This window comes from Canis lupus, chromosome 17 (assembly GCF_011100685.1).
Source record: "Canis lupus familiaris isolate Mischka breed German Shepherd chromosome 17, alternate assembly UU_Cfam_GSD_1.0, whole genome shotgun sequence".
In the NCBI taxonomy this organism is placed as follows: domain Eukaryota; kingdom Metazoa; phylum Chordata; class Mammalia; order Carnivora; family Canidae; genus Canis; species Canis lupus.
Window position 1 is genome coordinate 38,917,083 of NC_049238.1, and position 16,463 is coordinate 38,933,545.

Sequence of the window (16,463 nt, forward strand, 5' to 3'; positions counted from 1 at the left end):
GGGGTCCATCTGCAAACTAGAAAGAGGGCTCTTATCAGGAACTGAATTGGCCAGCACCTTCATCTTGGACTTCTTAGTCTCCAAAATTTATTTTGAAATAAATTCTGTTGTTTAATTCACCTAATCTATGGTGTTTCTGTTATAGCAGCCTGACCTAATACAGATATTCTTACCATGACGTGGGGTGCTACTCTAACAAACATCTAAAAATGTGGAAGCAGCTTTAGAACCGGGTAATAAATAGAGGCTAGAAAGTATTGAGTTGCATGCTGAGAAAAGCTTACTTTGCCAGGAATGGACCTTTTTTTTTTTAATTTTTTATTTATCTACGATAGAGAGAGAGAGAGAGAGAGAGAGAGAGGCAGAGACACAGGCAGAGGGAGAAGCAGGCTCCATGCACCGGAAGCCCGATGTGGGATTCGATCCCGGGTCTCCAGGATCGCGCCCTGGGCCAAAGGCAGGCGCCAAACCTCTGTGCCACCCAGGGATCCCAGGAATGGACCTTTAATGGCAATTCTGGTGAGGGCTTAGAGGGGAAAGAAGCTGGAGAGAAAGCCTTCACCTTGTTAGAGAACACTTAAGTAACCATGTACATAATATTGGTAAAGATACGGATGTTAAAGGCCATTTTTATGAAGTCTCAGACAGAAATGGGGAATATGTTATTGGACAATGGAGAAAAGACCTTTGTGTATAAAATGGCAAAGAATTTGGCTGAAATTTATATTTCTTTATATGTTTGGGGTCTAGTGTTTGTAGAAGTTAGAATTTGCGAGCAATGAAATTGTGTATTTAGCTAAAGAGATTTCTAAACAAAGTATTAGATGGGTGGCTTGGTTCTTCCTGCTTATAGTAAAATGGAAGGAGAAGAAAGGAAGAATGAGCTGCTTTTCTTCCTTTATTTTATTGTAGGTGACACACAATGTTACATTGGTTTCAAGTATACAACTTAGTGCTTCAACTTCTCTTAACATTATGCTATTTTCATCTCAAGTGTAACTACCATCTGTTACCATAAAACAGTATTAAAATAACCTACACTGTACCCTTTTACTCCAGTGATTTATTCATTTCATAACTGGAAGTTCGTTCATTCCATAACTGGAACTCTGTATCTAATACCATTCCCCTTCACCCATTTTTGGCCATCCTCCCACTTCCCCACCCCTCTGACAATCATAAGTTTGTTCTATATGGATCTGTTTCTGCTTCTTGTTTGTTCATTTGTTTTATTTTTAAGATTCCATATATAAGTGAAATAATACAGTATTTGTCTTTTTCTGTCTGACTTAATTCACTTAACATAATAACTTTTAGGTTCATCCATGTCACAAATGAAAAGATTTCATTCCTTTTTATGGCTGAGTAGTATTCCATTGTATGTATATACCCCAACTTTATCCATTCATGTATCAGTGGACACTTGGGTTACTTCCAAATCTTGGCTATTGTAAAGAATGCTGCAATAAACAGGGGTGCATATATCTTCTTGAATTAGTCTTTTTGTATTCTTCAGGTAAATACCCAGTAGTGGAATTACTGGATCATATGGTATTTCTGTTTTTAAGTTGAGGGACCACCATCCTATTTTTCACAAGGGCTGCACCAATTTACATTCCTGCCAGCAGTGCATGAGGATTCCCTTTTCTCCACATCCTCACCAACAAGTGTTGTTTCTTATATTTTTGATTCTAGCCATCCTGGCACATGAAAAGTGATATCTCATTGTGGCTTTAATTTACATTTCCCTGATGATTAGTAATGTTGAGCATCTTTTCATGTGTCTGTTGGCTATGTCTTTGGAGAAATATCTCTTCAGATCCTCTGCCCTTTTTTTAATCAGAGTGTTTGGGGTGGTTTTTGTGGTTTTTGTTTGTGTTTGCTTGAGGTTTTTTTTTTTTTTGGTGGTGTTATGTGAGTTCTTTATATATTTTGGATATTAACCCCTATTTTGATATCTTATTTGCAGACATCTTCTCTCATTCAGTAAGTTGCCCTTTTGTTGGTTTCCTTCACTTTGCAAAAGCTTTCATTTTGGTGTAGTCCTAATAATATATTTTTGCTTTTGTTTCCCTTGCATGAGGAGCCCTATCTAGTTTTCTAGATAGGATATTACTAAGGTCAGTGTCAAAGAAATTACTGCCTGTGTTTTCTTCAAGGAGTTGTATGATTTCAGGTCTCACATTTAAGTCTTTAATCCATTTTGAGTTTATTTTGTTTATAGTGTAAGAAAGTGGTGTAGTCTAATTTTTTTTGCAAGTAGGTGTCCAACTTTCCAGCACCATTTACTGAAACTAGTATCTTTTCCCCATTGTATATTCTTGCTTCCTTTGTCATAGATTGTGTAAGTACGGGATTATTTCTGGGCTCTATATTCTGTTCTGTTGATCTACATGTCTTTTTTTGTATGTGTCAGTACCATAGTGTTTTGAAATCTGGGATTCTGATACTTACAGCTCTGTTCTTTCTCAAAGTTGCTTTGGCTATTCAAGATCTTTTGTGGTTGCATAGAAATTTTGGTATTATTTGTTTTAGTTTCTGTGAAGAATGCTGTGGGTCCTTTGTTAAGGATTGCAGTGAATCTGTAGATTGCTTTGCGTAGTATAGACATTTTAACAATATTAATTCTTCCAGGTTGTAGGCATGGAATGTCTTTTCATTTGTTTGTAGCATCTTCTTTGTTTTCATCAATGTTTTATAGTTTTCAGAGTACAGGTCTTTTCGCCACCTCGGTTAAGATTATTCCTAGGTATTTATTCTTTTTGGTGCAATTATAAATAGAATTGTTTTCTTAATTTCTCTTTCTGCTACTTTGTTATTAATGTATAAAAATGCAACCAATTTCTGTGTGTTGTACCCCCAACGTTACTGAATTCATTTATTATTCCAAAGAAGAAATTGTTAAACAAAAAGGAACCATAACTTAAAGATTTGGCATAGTCTCAGTCTCAGTCCATACATATTGGAGAAAATGAGAAAGCCTGTCGGGAAGCACACACCACGGGTATGGCTGATCAGCCATTTGGTAAGGAGATTAAAATGTGTGTTAACCACGGACTTCTTCAGTGACCCCAGCAAGATCACTGCCAATTTGAACTGAAGGAGATGGATATAGGTCAGAACGAAGGAAGGCTTTCAGATTTAGATTCTGTAGGACAGAATTATAAAGCAAACTATTAGCCTTCAAACCTGCACTATTTTTTACAGAAAGGAAAGAATGTTCCAAGAGCTGACTCAGATGGGACGCCTGAGTGGCTCAGCGGTTGAGCGTCTGTCTCGGCTCAGGGTGTGATCCTGGAGACCTGGGATCGAGTCCCACATCAGGATCCCTGCATGGAGCCTGCTTCTCCCTCTGCCTGTGTCTCTGGCTGTCTCTATCTGTGACTCTCATGACTAAATAAATAGAATCTTTAAAAAAAAAAAAAAAAAAAGCTGACTCAGAGATCATCAGGGCTAGCACCTTGGTTCTAGTAATCGAAACTGCCTCCAGCCAAAGCCATAAAGGACTGTGGGCAAAGCCCTGGGGGTGTGATACACCCCCCCCCCCCAGGCTGATAGAGCTTCAGATTGGGGGAAGGGGCGCTCCAAGAAAACCACAGCATGGTGGTGCCCCACCAACATATGGGGATGATGTTGCCACCTCAGTGGGTCTGGAAGTCAGAGCATTGAGTCAAAAAGGATTATTCTTAAATCTTTTAAGATCTCATGGAATTTCCCTTGCTATGTTTTGGAATTGCTTGGGACTATCACTCCTTCCTTCTTTCCTATTTCTCCCTTTTGGACTGAAAAATGTCTATCCTATGCCTGTCACATGTTCTTAGCTGGAGAGGAATTTTGCCTCAGGATCAATCATACCTTGAGTCTCACCCATATCTGATTTAGATATCTGTTTATTGATCAATTATTTAATTTTTTTAGTATAGTTGATACAGTGTTATATTAGTTTCAGGTGTAAGGTTTAGGTGATATTTAGATGAGACTTTGGATTTTAGACATTTAAAGTTGATGCTAGAACAAGTTACCACTTTCGAGGTGGTTGGGATGGAATGAATACATTTTGCAAGTGAGAAAGACATAAATTTGGGCAGAGGCAGAATATTGTGGACGGAATGTTTGTATCTCTTGACCATGTGAGGATACAGCAAGAAGTATCTATCTACAAACCAGGAAATAGGCTCTCAGGAGGAACCATGTTGTTTGTTGGCACCTTGATCTTAGACCTTCAAGCCTCCAGAACTGTGAGAAATAAATTGATGTGGTTTAAGCCACCCAGTCTGTGGTAATATGTATATAGGTATGTACACAAAAGATTTGAAAGGGCCTCCAAGAGATGTTTGTACACATGTTCATAGCATCATTAGTCACAATAGCTCAGAGTTAAAAGCAACCCAAATGCCTGTGGATGGATGAATGGATAAACAAAATTTGGTATATACATGCAATGGAGTAGTATTCAGCTTTAAAAAGAAAGGTAGGGCAGCCCCAGTGGCACAGCGGTTTAGCGCACCACCTGCAGCCCGGAGGTGTGATCCTGGAGACCTGGGATGGAGTCCCACGTCGGTTCCCTGCATGGAGCCTGCTTCTCCCTCTGCCTGTGTCTCTGCCCCCTCTCTCTCTCTCTCTCTTTCTCTCTCTCTGAATAAATAAATAAATAAAATTTAAAAAAATAAAAAAAAAGATTTATAAAAAGAAAGATAATTCTGATACATGCAACAATATGGATGAACCTTAAGGATGCTAAGTGAAATAAGCTAGTCACAAAAAGACAAATACTCTATTATTCTATTTATATAAGGTACCTAGAATAGTCACTCATAAAGGCAGAAAAAGTAGAATGATGGTTACCAGGGGCTGGTGGGAGGAGGGAATGGGGAGTTCTTGTTTAATGGATTTGAGTTTCAGATTTCTTGTTTCTGCCATGAAAAATGTTTCCATTTGGTCCAGGGCTTGGGCAAGGCAAGGTCTCCAGAGTGGTTAAAAAACTGCCTGGTAGCTGTAGGAAGAGGTTCAGAGAGAAGCCCAGACACCAGAGGGGGTAACAGGGGCCCCTCAAAGGCCACCGGTCTCTGCAGGCTCTTAGTTTTACTTGAGAGATGAGCCCTTGAAGAGATCATCACCCAGCCTGGTGGCCGGCTGGCGTGTGGAGATGATTCAGGTGATGGGTTTCACCCCCTCATCTAACAAGTGGTTCTCCAGGAAGTGGAGGTCTGCCTGTTCAGAACTCCAGGCTTGCAGACACCAAAGGTCCTGGTTCAGTTTTTTTCTGCAGGAGCGTGGTGTTTCCTGTGGGGTCCAGGGCTTTGCCCTACTCCTCTTGGGGCAGCTTCTGTACCTCCTGGAAGAGGGCACTGGTTCTGCATCTTCAAGAGACACTTGGCGCCCACTTGTGGAGGAAGTGGCCCACGCCCTGCCGAGTCATATCCTAGCAGTTGAAATAGAAGCCCAGGAGAGAGGTGGGTGAAGGAGGCCCACAGGTGAATGTTGACCAGGAGGCTGACGGCAGAATAATTACGAATTCAACAGTTTTGAAATTTTGCCTGATATTATAGTAGGATTTACTTACCTTTTTACTCTTAAGTTATTTTTTTTTTAAGATTTTATTTATTTGGGAGAGAGAGCAAGAGCAAGGGGAGGGGCAGTGAGAGAGGAAGAAGCAGACTCCCACTGAGCAAGGGGCCTGTCTGGGGGCCCAGAACCAGGATCATGACCTGAGCTGAAGGCAGATGCTTAACTCATTGAGCCACCCAGGTGCCCCTTTTAAGTTACTTTAATACTGTTTTTGGAAATAATGGAAATCCATTGCAGTAGTTGTTTTGATTTTGTTTATATCTTCCTCCCTCTCTGTTTTCCTGTTATTTTAATTTTTTTTTAATATTTTATTTTTAAGTAATCTCTACACTCAACATAGGGCTTAAACTTAACCCCGAGATCCAGGATCCCATGCTCCACTGACTGAGCCAGCCAGCTGGCCATTGTTTTGATTTTAATAGACATATTTAGATCACCATCAGAACAGATTTGAGTGCCAATACATTTTCTGGTTTACCTTTAATTTTTTGGTGTTTTGTGTTATGTTCTAAATTTAGATATCCAAAGAGAAGAAGAAAAAGTAAAACGGTCAGTGAAAGATGCTGCCAAGAAGGGTCAGAAGGACGTCTGTGTGGTCCTAGCCAAGGAGATGATCAGGTCAAGGAAGGCTGTGAGCAAGCTCTATGCTTCCAAAGCTCACATGAACTCTGTGCTCATGGGGATGAAGAACCAGCTGGGTAAGATGCAGTTAACTTACAGCCTCCTTCTTAATGCTGATGCTCTTGCTGTTGTTAGCAGTACTAGCTGGTTTCCTTGAATAGAAAAAACAGTCTCAGCTATGGTTTTTATTCTTTATATTGTTATCGTTGGAGTGTTACACAAATGCAAAATATAATTATTACTATCATTATTGTATGATTCATTTTCTTTTCTCAGTGTTGTTATAATAATGGCAAAATATGCATATCAATCTGCTTTACTTAAAATATTTTCCCTCATGTGAACAGTGTTGTAAAGTGACCTGAGAGTTGAGTCATAGATGTGTGAAGTGTGTTGGAGGAGGAAGAAGAGCATTTCCTCTGTCTGGGTGCAGAGCCACCCTAGGCAGAATGTTAAAATAGTCCCAGGTGTGTTTTTGGCTTTCCCCCATCTCCTTTCCTGCCTTATCTCTGGCTCTCTACCTAATGCTTCCTTACATCTTAGGAAGACTGTGTAGTGGGTATTCAGCACACATGTGAACTATCTGTTTAATTTCTAAAAACATGTTACAATATTTAAAATAAACATAATTTAGTTTTCTTTTATTGTCCAGTATTATACTGTTGTGACTTTTCACATGCATCTGTCTCCAGGCCAGTGACAGCTTGAGACATCAAGGTCGTTTCTGTTTTTTTACTTAATTTCTGTTAAATTAAGAAGTCCTACCTCAGAAGTATCATTCCTTGAAAATGGCAGCAAGTGACTATCAGATATTTAGACTTGAGTACTGACTCAGAAATTACAGTAAAATTTTTCACTAAAGAATATTTTCAGTGCTCTGTCAGATATGACATTGATGATACATCACACTCAAAAGCTTAGGAGACTTGTATATTTCAATTTAGAGGCTGGTGCCAAATGAGTACTTCATTATTTGGTTGTATTTGGCTCTGAAGGTATTCCTTTGTGTTCAGTGGTAACATTTAGATATGGTTGTTAAAAATGCCTAATAGGGCATCCCTGGTGGCTCAGCGGTTTGCGCCACCTGCAGCCCGGGGCGTGATCCTGGAGACCCTGGATCGAGTCCCACGTGGGCTCCCTGCATGGATGGAACCTGCTTCTCCCTCTGCCTGTGTCTCTGCCTCTCATTCTCTCTCTGTGTCTCTATAAATAAATAAATAAAATCTTTTTAAAAATGCCTAATAATGAATATATTATTATCAGATTCTTTCTCCAGATACTGAAGATAATAATGGATTGGGAAGAATTTTTTTAAAATGACCAATGGTACCACATCTTCTTAACTTTTAAAAACTGTTATTTTAGCACTAAGTAATTATACTCTCTCTCTCTCTCTCTCTCTCTTTAAATACTGGGCATATAGGGGCAGCCCAGGTGGCTCAGTGGTTTAGCACCACCTTTGACCTAGGTTGTGATCCTGGAGACCTGGAATCGAGTCCCACGTCAGGCTCCCTGCTTGAAGCCTGCTTCTCCCTCTGCCTATGTCTCTGCCTCTCTCACTCTCGCTCTCGCTCTGTGTCTCTCATGAATAAATAAATAAAATCTTTAAAAAAAAATATTGGGCATATAACTTAGATACATGCCTTTGAACAAGCCAGAGTACCATAGAGTACCAGGAAGAAATAATCTCATCTTACCTGAAGTTGAAGCTCCTTTAATATGCCTTCCCAGTTCCAGTCCCTTCTCTCTCAACCTCCCCACAGGTAACCACTGTCATGAATCTTAAAATTTGTAGAAATGGTATTATACAATATATACCATTCTGCATTGTTTTTTTCCATTTATCATTGTGTTTTTGAAGTATACTGATAATGATATATTTTTTAACTACTAGATAGTGTTCCATCAGATGGATATATCACATTTTACTTTTTTCTTCTCCCATTAATGGACATTTAGGCTATTTTTAATTTTTTGCTATTACTGTGCTGCTGCGAATGTCTTTTCACTTTGACACATGCATTAAGGTTTCTTTAGGACGATTATATACTCAGAAGTGGGATTGTTGGGTTAAAAATAACTGGGTTTAAATTTTGGTACAGTTGCAAAATTGCTTTCCAAAGAGGCTTTACTAATTTACATTCCCACCAGCAGTGGATGAGAGTTCTTTTTTCTATACCTTTTCACCAGCCCTTGTAATTTTTGAGAAATGTTTCCTTGTTAATAATGAATAACATTTCTTTGGTAACTAGTGTGCTTGATCATGGTCTTCTGTTCACCTTTCCTTTCTATGTAACCGACTCCTGAAAACCTTTTCAAATGGTTATAGCTCACAGGTGATCATCTGTGTAAAAAATCTCTTCTCCTGTAACATGTTCTTTTGGTAGCAAACAGAATGAAAGCTCCTAATATGTACTGCACAGAAGTCAGAAGCTTATTTTCCTTTATACAATAAAATATATTTTATTGTTTGTTTCAAATATATATTATTTGTGGTTTTATCACAACTGAAAAGTAAAATATCTCCCGTTTGGTCTTTAAATGTCAAAGTGTTCCACAGATCCATTCTAGATCCTCTGCTGTTTTCTGTTTTCTGTCCCCCGGGTAACCTCATGTAACCTTGTTCCTCCAAATATTGCTTTCCACATTCTTATCTGCAAGCCTGACCTTGTCACCTGGTGTACAGATGGCATCTGCACAGTGGACATGTCAGAATTCCTGTGCTTGCACAGAAATCCTAGCTGGTAGTACCTCAACTGTCTCCACCTCCTCCCTGCATCTCCCCCTGGGAACCCAAGACCTCACACAGGTTCATCTGTAAATATTTCCACACAGATTCCTAAAAGACAGGGGTCCTGTCCCTTCTGTTCCCTGCTCTCTTAGTTCTTGCATGTATTCATAGGATCATTTCATTTCCATTGTATTTTCTGTTTCTTTCTGGAAGCAAAAGATTTTGGTTCTTAGATTTCCCAGACTGATCCTTTAATTTTCTTACCTTTCCCGTTCTTCATTTTGAAAATCATAACAGCACCTTCATCAGGTAGGTGTGAGGCTTATTCACGCCTGGCACGTGGTGCTTTATATGTAGGTTCTGGCTGTGATCACTGTCATCAAATTGTGACACTACGTTTTCCTTTCTGAGAAATTTCCTCAACTTTATTTTCTATTTCTTCTCTTGAATTCTTTATTTTGGCTGTCTTAATTTTAATTTACAGAAAAGAGTTCACTGATCTTTTTTTTTTTTTCTTAAATCATCCTGTTCATGAATTAACACAGTTTACTCCTCATATTGATAGTCTTCTCTCTGAAGTATTCTAGATTCTAGTGTTCCTTGAACTGTTTCTCAGAGCTGCTTCCCACCACCCCCTTCTTCCAAATCTCTCCTCTTTTTTCAAGGAAGAAAGGGAGAGGGAAAATAGGGTGGGGAGGCTGATCAATTGCAGGCTGTATAAGGACCTTCCCCAGTAGGGAAAGGCGGATAGACTAAGCTACAAAGAGCTAAATGATAATGCATTTAATAAATCCATTTTTAAGCCCCTGTAATGTGCCAGGTAATGTATTACTGGATACAGGGGATAAAATAGTCATCATTACAGGCATAGTCATTGTCCTCTAGGGTATGGGGTAGAAAACACAAATAATCAGATAAATTGAATAAAAATAAAAATACCTAATAATAAATTTAGTAAGTGGATGTCCTGCAAACAGAAATAGGCACTAGGAGACTGTAAGAGGGAACTGCAGTCAGGGGTGGCTCCTTCCAGGGACTAATGATACCTGAAGGAGGATGTGGGTGGTGAGGGGTGTGGGGGAGTTCCGACCAGACTGCCAGAAAGCCCCTGGGCCAAAAAGAACTGGGCACTTAAAACACTGAAGGAAGTTCTAGGAGGTTGGGGTGCAAGGGGGAGGGATGGCTGGAGAGGCTGAGCAGGAAGGGGAAGAAGAGTTTTTATAGCTGTCAGGAGAGCAAGGGTTTTCAGAGACAAACTGAGATCGAGATAGGCAGTAGTGATGGAGCAGATAGACTGGAAGGGGAGTTCAGAGGAAAAGTCTTTGGGGAGAATCAGAGTCCTCTCAGTTGATTGGTTAGGGTGTACAAAGTCACAGGTGAAGTATTTCAGGCTGTTCAGCAACAGCACTTGATTCCATTTGACAAGAGCACATTAAGGAGGGGAAGGCATGAGGGGGTAATGCTCCAAAGGTAATTTGGAGTCGGTTTTTTAAGTTAAACTGACTGTTGTAATACATTTTGTAGGTAATAGAGTGCCGTGGCCCACTGCAAGCACAGACTGCAGTGCAGTGAGGGCATGGCACCACAGGATGGTGGGCAGGGGACCCGAGTGGCCACTGCAGGCAGGGCCTGAGTAGCTTAGTCTAATGGGATGGGCTGGAGGAGAGGACACTAGCAAGACCTATTCTGGATGCAGAGTAAATGGACATGGTGAAGGTATTAAATAAGCTGGAAATGCTCTAAGCCCTTGAGCATAGGAAGAATGCAGGGCCATTAAAAGACACTGGAAACCCAGGTGGAGGAAGAGGACTAAAAAGAAAATGGAGATTCTATTTGGGTCTATCTCTGACTCCACTAGGATCATCCTGCTTCCCTGGCACCTAAGCACAATGCCTGGTGGGAGGAACCCCCAGGAAGCATTGTTGAGAGGGTTTATAGTAGGATATTCCTGTTGGCAGATTAATAAATACAGTGGAGAAGGTAACAGAGGGTGGCATCAAGGACAGAGCAGGAGGGAGGAGTCTACATTTTGAAATGAGAAAAGAGAAAATTAGAATTACTGTACTGAGAGTTCCTGAGAGATTAGGGTCTTGCCCTCAATGTCCGCCCCCCTTCCACCCTCAGCCTGCTCCAGCTTTGAAAAGCTACCATTTGATGAAGTCATTTTCCTTAAGATGTTCTTTGGTTAAAATGCAGATGTCTCTGGGAGAGGTAATACATTAAGCCTTGTCAGCTATTAATATATTGTCATGATTAGATGCTTTCCAAGTGATGGCTCTCTGACAGTACCTCCATGCAGAATAAGACAGATGAGGAGTATGTTTTAATTGGGGGAGTAAATTAAGAGAGAGGTTCGAAGGTGGGGCAGGACATAGAATTGCTGTATGATCCAGAAATTCCAACTCTGGGTATGTACCCAAAAGAATTGAAAGCAGGGTCCTAAACAGGTATTTGTACATCCACATTCATAGCCACATTATTGACAGTAGACAAAAGGTAAAGGTAACCCAGGTGTCCATGGAAGGATGAATGGATAAACAGAATGTAGTGTTTACACACAATGGAATATTATTCATCCTGAAGTTAAAAAGGAAGAAAAAGCTGACACTTGGTTACAATTTGGATGAACTCTGAAGGCATTATGCTAAGTGTAATAGGCCTGTCACAAAAGACAGATAACATATGATGCCACTTGCATGAGGTACCTAGAAGTCATATCCATTGAGACAGAACATACAATGGTGGTTGCCAAGAGTTGGAAGGAGGGAAAATGGGACGTTGAGAGTTTAATGGAGACAGAATTTCAGTTTGGGAAGATGAAAAAAGTTCTGGAGATGGTGGTGAGGATTGCACAACATTGTGAATGTGACACTTAAAAATGGTTAAAACGGTAAATTTTATGTTGCGCATATTTTGTCACAGTAAAAATAAAGATGGGCCATGCTTGGATGCTGAGCCATCGTGGAGTCCTGGAGGCAGAAACTGGATGGGAGCTCTAAACCTGTGGGTAGTTAGGGCAGGTGTGTCTAGAGGAGCAAAAAAGGTGATGAAAAGAGAGGGTCTGGCTAGGGCATTTCCTCTTAGGGACCTGTTCTGATTTCCTTCTATAGGTTCTTTCTTTGTTTTGTTTGTTTCCTTGCTTTAATTGGAGAACTTGAAAGTAAGTTTGCAAAGTATGCATCTTTGAAGTGAAACATAATATTTGTGAAATTTAAACTGATGTTGAATCAGAAATATTTAATTTAAAAGTTATGCAGGCGTACTGCAAAAAAAAAATACTTCATAAATATATAAAATAAAAAAGTGTTCACCAGTTCCCTTGTTTTGGCCTCAGCCCTCTTATCCACCAGTAATTACTGTTATAGTGCCATCTGGAATATTGGGCAGTTTGCTTTGTTTAGTCTAATAGTGTTGTTTTATATATGTGACATATATAATAACATACTGTTCTTCTATACATAAACATAATGACATATATATAATAGATAATAAAATAATATATATGTATGCATATACATTTGTTACCCAGGTTTTAAGTCCAAGGCCATAATTAAACACATAGAAACAGACTTTTCCCTTTACTTGGCATTTAATGTTTAACATGATCTAGCATATACAAGATTAAAATTCAGTTTCTATAAGATTTGCTGAACTATAATAATAGTCTTCTAAAATAAATAAATATCTGTTATTTATTGTCCATGTGTTTATTCAGTGGTTTTAAATGTTTTTCTTCAAAACTTTCACAAAAATCTGTAGAGCAAATTGTCTTTTTCAAGTGAAATATTTTTCCTTTGTACAAACAAAATACAGTATTAATAGACATTTTTTAAAGGGTGAAAAACATACCTCCCTAACAATTTTATTCTTTGTTTCCTTTTAATTTTAGTTATCGTTGGGGTGCCTGGGTGGCTCAGTCAGTGAAGCGTCTGCTTTCAGCTCAGGTTCTGACCCCCGGGGTCCTGGGATCAAGCCCTACATCAAGCTCCCTGCTCATTGGGTAGCCTGCTTCTCGTTCTCCCCTGTTTGTGCTCTCTCTCTCACTCTAGCTTTCTCTCAAACAAATAAAATATTTAATTTTGATTATTGTTGATATGAATACCTGTTTTACTCAGCTGTAAGTGTACAAAAATATGCAGTTGACATTAAGTGAATGACATGAGATAGCTGTCCTAGAATTTTAAGGTCCTGTTTGTAGCAAACTGGATCCATCAGAAAGCCACATTTTCACCCCTCTTAGCTTTGCTTCCCACAAAAATGCCTTTGCTGAGCTGTATTTGCATAGTATTCCTTTCCTTGCTTTTTTTAATAGATAAGATATAGCTAGATGAAGACTATTTCTGTAACTCTATAGTCAGTAAAAATTGGGAAATGAAATTTCTGTTAAAACCTAGTGCTGGAAAAAAATCTTTGCCAGTGAAATAATATGCTTCTACCAGAGAGTGTCCTGACAGAGTCCCAAAACACTATTAGCCTTTGTTTCTCAGCTTTTGAGATGCTAAAGCTAAATTTATTCTCCGTTGCGGTGGCTCTACCAGCCTAGGTCAGTGATCCCCATCAAAGGCCAGTTTTGCCCTTCAGGGGACATTTGGCAGTGTCTGGAGACATTTTTGATTGTCACATCTGGGGTGCGGGGAGAATGTTACTGGCATGTAGTGGGTAGAAGCCAAGGATGCTGCTAATACTTCGAATGCATCAAACAGCTACCTATAGCAGAATTATCCAGCCCAAATCATTCAGCATGTCATTGTTGAGAAACTTAGTCCTACATCTGTAAAATCAACTCCCCCTTTTTAGTTTTTGTTTTTTCTTTTAAAAATTTTATTTACTTGAGAGAGAGAGATAACAGAGAAAGCAAAAGAGAACACAATCGGGGAGGAGAGGGAGAAAGAGACTCCCCGCTGAGCAGGGAGCCTGACACAGGGCTCAATCCTAGGACCCCGGAATTACGACCTGAGCCACCCACGTGCCCTGCTTTTCTGTTTATTTTATCATACCAGTTAATATTATGTCTTTGTAATAAACTGCTTCAATTTTTTTTCAAGTGGTGGCATATGAATTGTAAATAAATGCTTTTAAATTTTGCAAGTCTCCCAAATGTGCATGGTTCCAATAATTTTTAATGACTAATTCTCTTTTATGGCCTTTGGTTGAGTTCCCCATATCATAGAATGTGTATTGTCGTCTTTTCCTTTTAATTTTTATCTTTATGTTCTTTATTTCTTACCATGTGTTGGATGTCTCTTGTAAATCATTTAACTCTTTTTCTGAACTATGTGAAGAAGAAATAGCTATCTCTTCAAAGATACTTTTGGGGGATCCCTGGGTGGCTCAGTGGTTTAGCGCTCGCCTTTGGCCCAGGGCGTGATCCTGGAGTCCTGGGATCGAGTCCCACGTCAGGCTCCCTGCATGGAGCCTGCTTCTCCCTCTGCCTGTGTCTCTGCCTCTCTCTCTCTCTCTCTGTCTCTCATGAAAAAATAAAATCTTTAAATTAAAAAAAAAGATACTTTTGAAGCTTGAGTCTTTTATTACCTCTTGGAGCTTACACTTGTCATTATTGTGAAATATTGTAAGATTCCATATTTTCTCAAAATTGCATTCATTCTTTTTGTGATTGCCATGTTTGAATTGGCTTTTAAAAATAAGTCAGTCCAGTTTGTGAGTGTCTTGTTCCCCTGGGCCCTCAATATCAAGGAGCTGCAGCATTTTGGTGTTGCTGTCATTTTTGATACTTAACCTTAATTTACTTTTCTGTTTTTTAAATTTAACTGTAATTGCCATGAGAACCTATGATAGGTAGAGTTTTATGCTTTTGTTGCTTTCATTATTGGTGTCAAATTCTTTTCAGAATATCTATATTAGTTTTTGCATCTGATTATGAAGTGAGGGCTGTATTTAGCTACTTTTGTTTCTGTCTTTGGTTATTGTAATATTCATAGCAGAACTTGTATTTTTATGTGTATAATATCTTTTTTGACAGGCAAGCATGGGAATATATTATTGCTTTATTTTTATATATTCTTTTTTTTTTTAAGATTTTATTTTTTTGAGAGAGAGTGAGTAAGCACGGGGACAGGGGCAGAGGGAGAAGGAGAAGCAGACTCCCCACTGTACAAGGAGCCCAACTCAGGGCTCGATCCCAGGGTGCTGAGCCAAAGGCAGATGCTTAACCTACTGAGCCACCCAGGTGTCCCTACCTATATTCTCAGAGTTTATAATTGAGGTTTTTATTTTGAGATAATTGTAGATTTATATGCATGCAGTTTTGAGAAGTAATACATGGGGATTCTGTGTACCCTTTGCCAATTTTCCCAGAATGTTAATGTCTTACAAAATTATAATAGAATATCCAACTAGGATTTTGGCATTGGTATAGTCAAGCTAAAGAATGTTTCCAGTTTCCATCTCTACAAGGATCCCTCATATTGTCCTTTTATAACCACACTTACCTGCCTAATCTCTGGCATTTCCCTCCCTGCCTATCTCTGGCAACCACTAAGCTGTTCTCCATTTTATAATTTTGTCATTTCAGGAATATTATATAGATGGAATCAGACAATATGTAACCTAGGGGATTGACTTTTTTCTACTTGGTTTAATTCTCTGGAAATTAACCCAAGGTTTGCATGTATCAGTAGGTCATTCCTTTTTTATTGCTGAGTAGTATCCCATGGTATGGATATACCACAGTGTAATCTTTGACCTGTTGGAGGACTTGTGGGTTGTTTACAGTTATTGGCTATTTTGAATAAAGCTGCTATAAAAGTATACAGGTTCTTTAAAAAATGTACATCTCTTCTCTGAGATAGATGTCCAGTAGAACAATTGCTGGTTTTTATGGTTGTATATAAGGAACTGTCAAACTGTTGTCCAGAATAACAGTACATTTTAAATTCCCACATGCCAGTGTATGAGTGGTCCAGTTTTTCTGCATCTTCCACATTTGATAGTGTCACTATTTTTTTTATTTATTTTTATTTTTTGGCCATTCTGATGTATGTGTGGACCTGATTGTGGTTTTAACTTGCATTCCTCTAGTGGCTGATGAGTAGGAACATTTTTTCATGTGCTTACTTGCCAGGTGTATCTCCTATTTGGTGAAATGACACTTTTCTATTTTTGTGTATGTTGGAAATTTCTACAATGAAATGCTAAAAGACTAATCTTTTAAATTCTTCAATTTTTCTATGTTTCTTCCTGGGTTTTTTTTAAATGCTTTTTGTTGTTGTTGTTGTTGTTGTTGTTTTTAATGTTTATTTCTGGGTTTTAGTTTCTTTTCTGAGATCATTTGATCTGTTATTATCACCAATATGTAGTCATTCTATATCTAATTGAAAATTTGGGGAGAACTAGTTTCTGTCTGTGAATGTCTCTCCCATTCCTTTTGCCATATGAAATGGATTTATTTCTATAAAGAAGTATTATGGAATTTTTATGGTCAGTACAAAAAAGGAAAAACACATTTCTGACCTAAATATGTCATTATATGTAGAAGCACTTGAGTCTTTTTTAACCGCCTCAGTATTGTTTTCTATTAAGACAT

At 38.8% G+C, this 16,463-nt stretch overlaps 1 protein-coding gene across 2 annotated transcripts in view; it reads left to right on the plus strand.

Moving 5' to 3' along the window:
• CHMP3 (charged multivesicular body protein 3) overlaps nucleotides 1-16,463 on the plus strand; it is a 57,600-nt gene that overhangs the window by 32,880 nt on the left and 8,257 nt on the right. For both annotated transcript variants that reach the window (XM_038561528.1, XM_038561529.1), the window contains one exon: nucleotides 6,087-6,266. In XM_038561528.1, coding sequence (XP_038417456.1) covers nucleotides 6,087-6,266 — 180 coding nt within the window. The remainder of the gene's footprint in view (nucleotides 1-6,086; nucleotides 6,267-16,463) is intronic.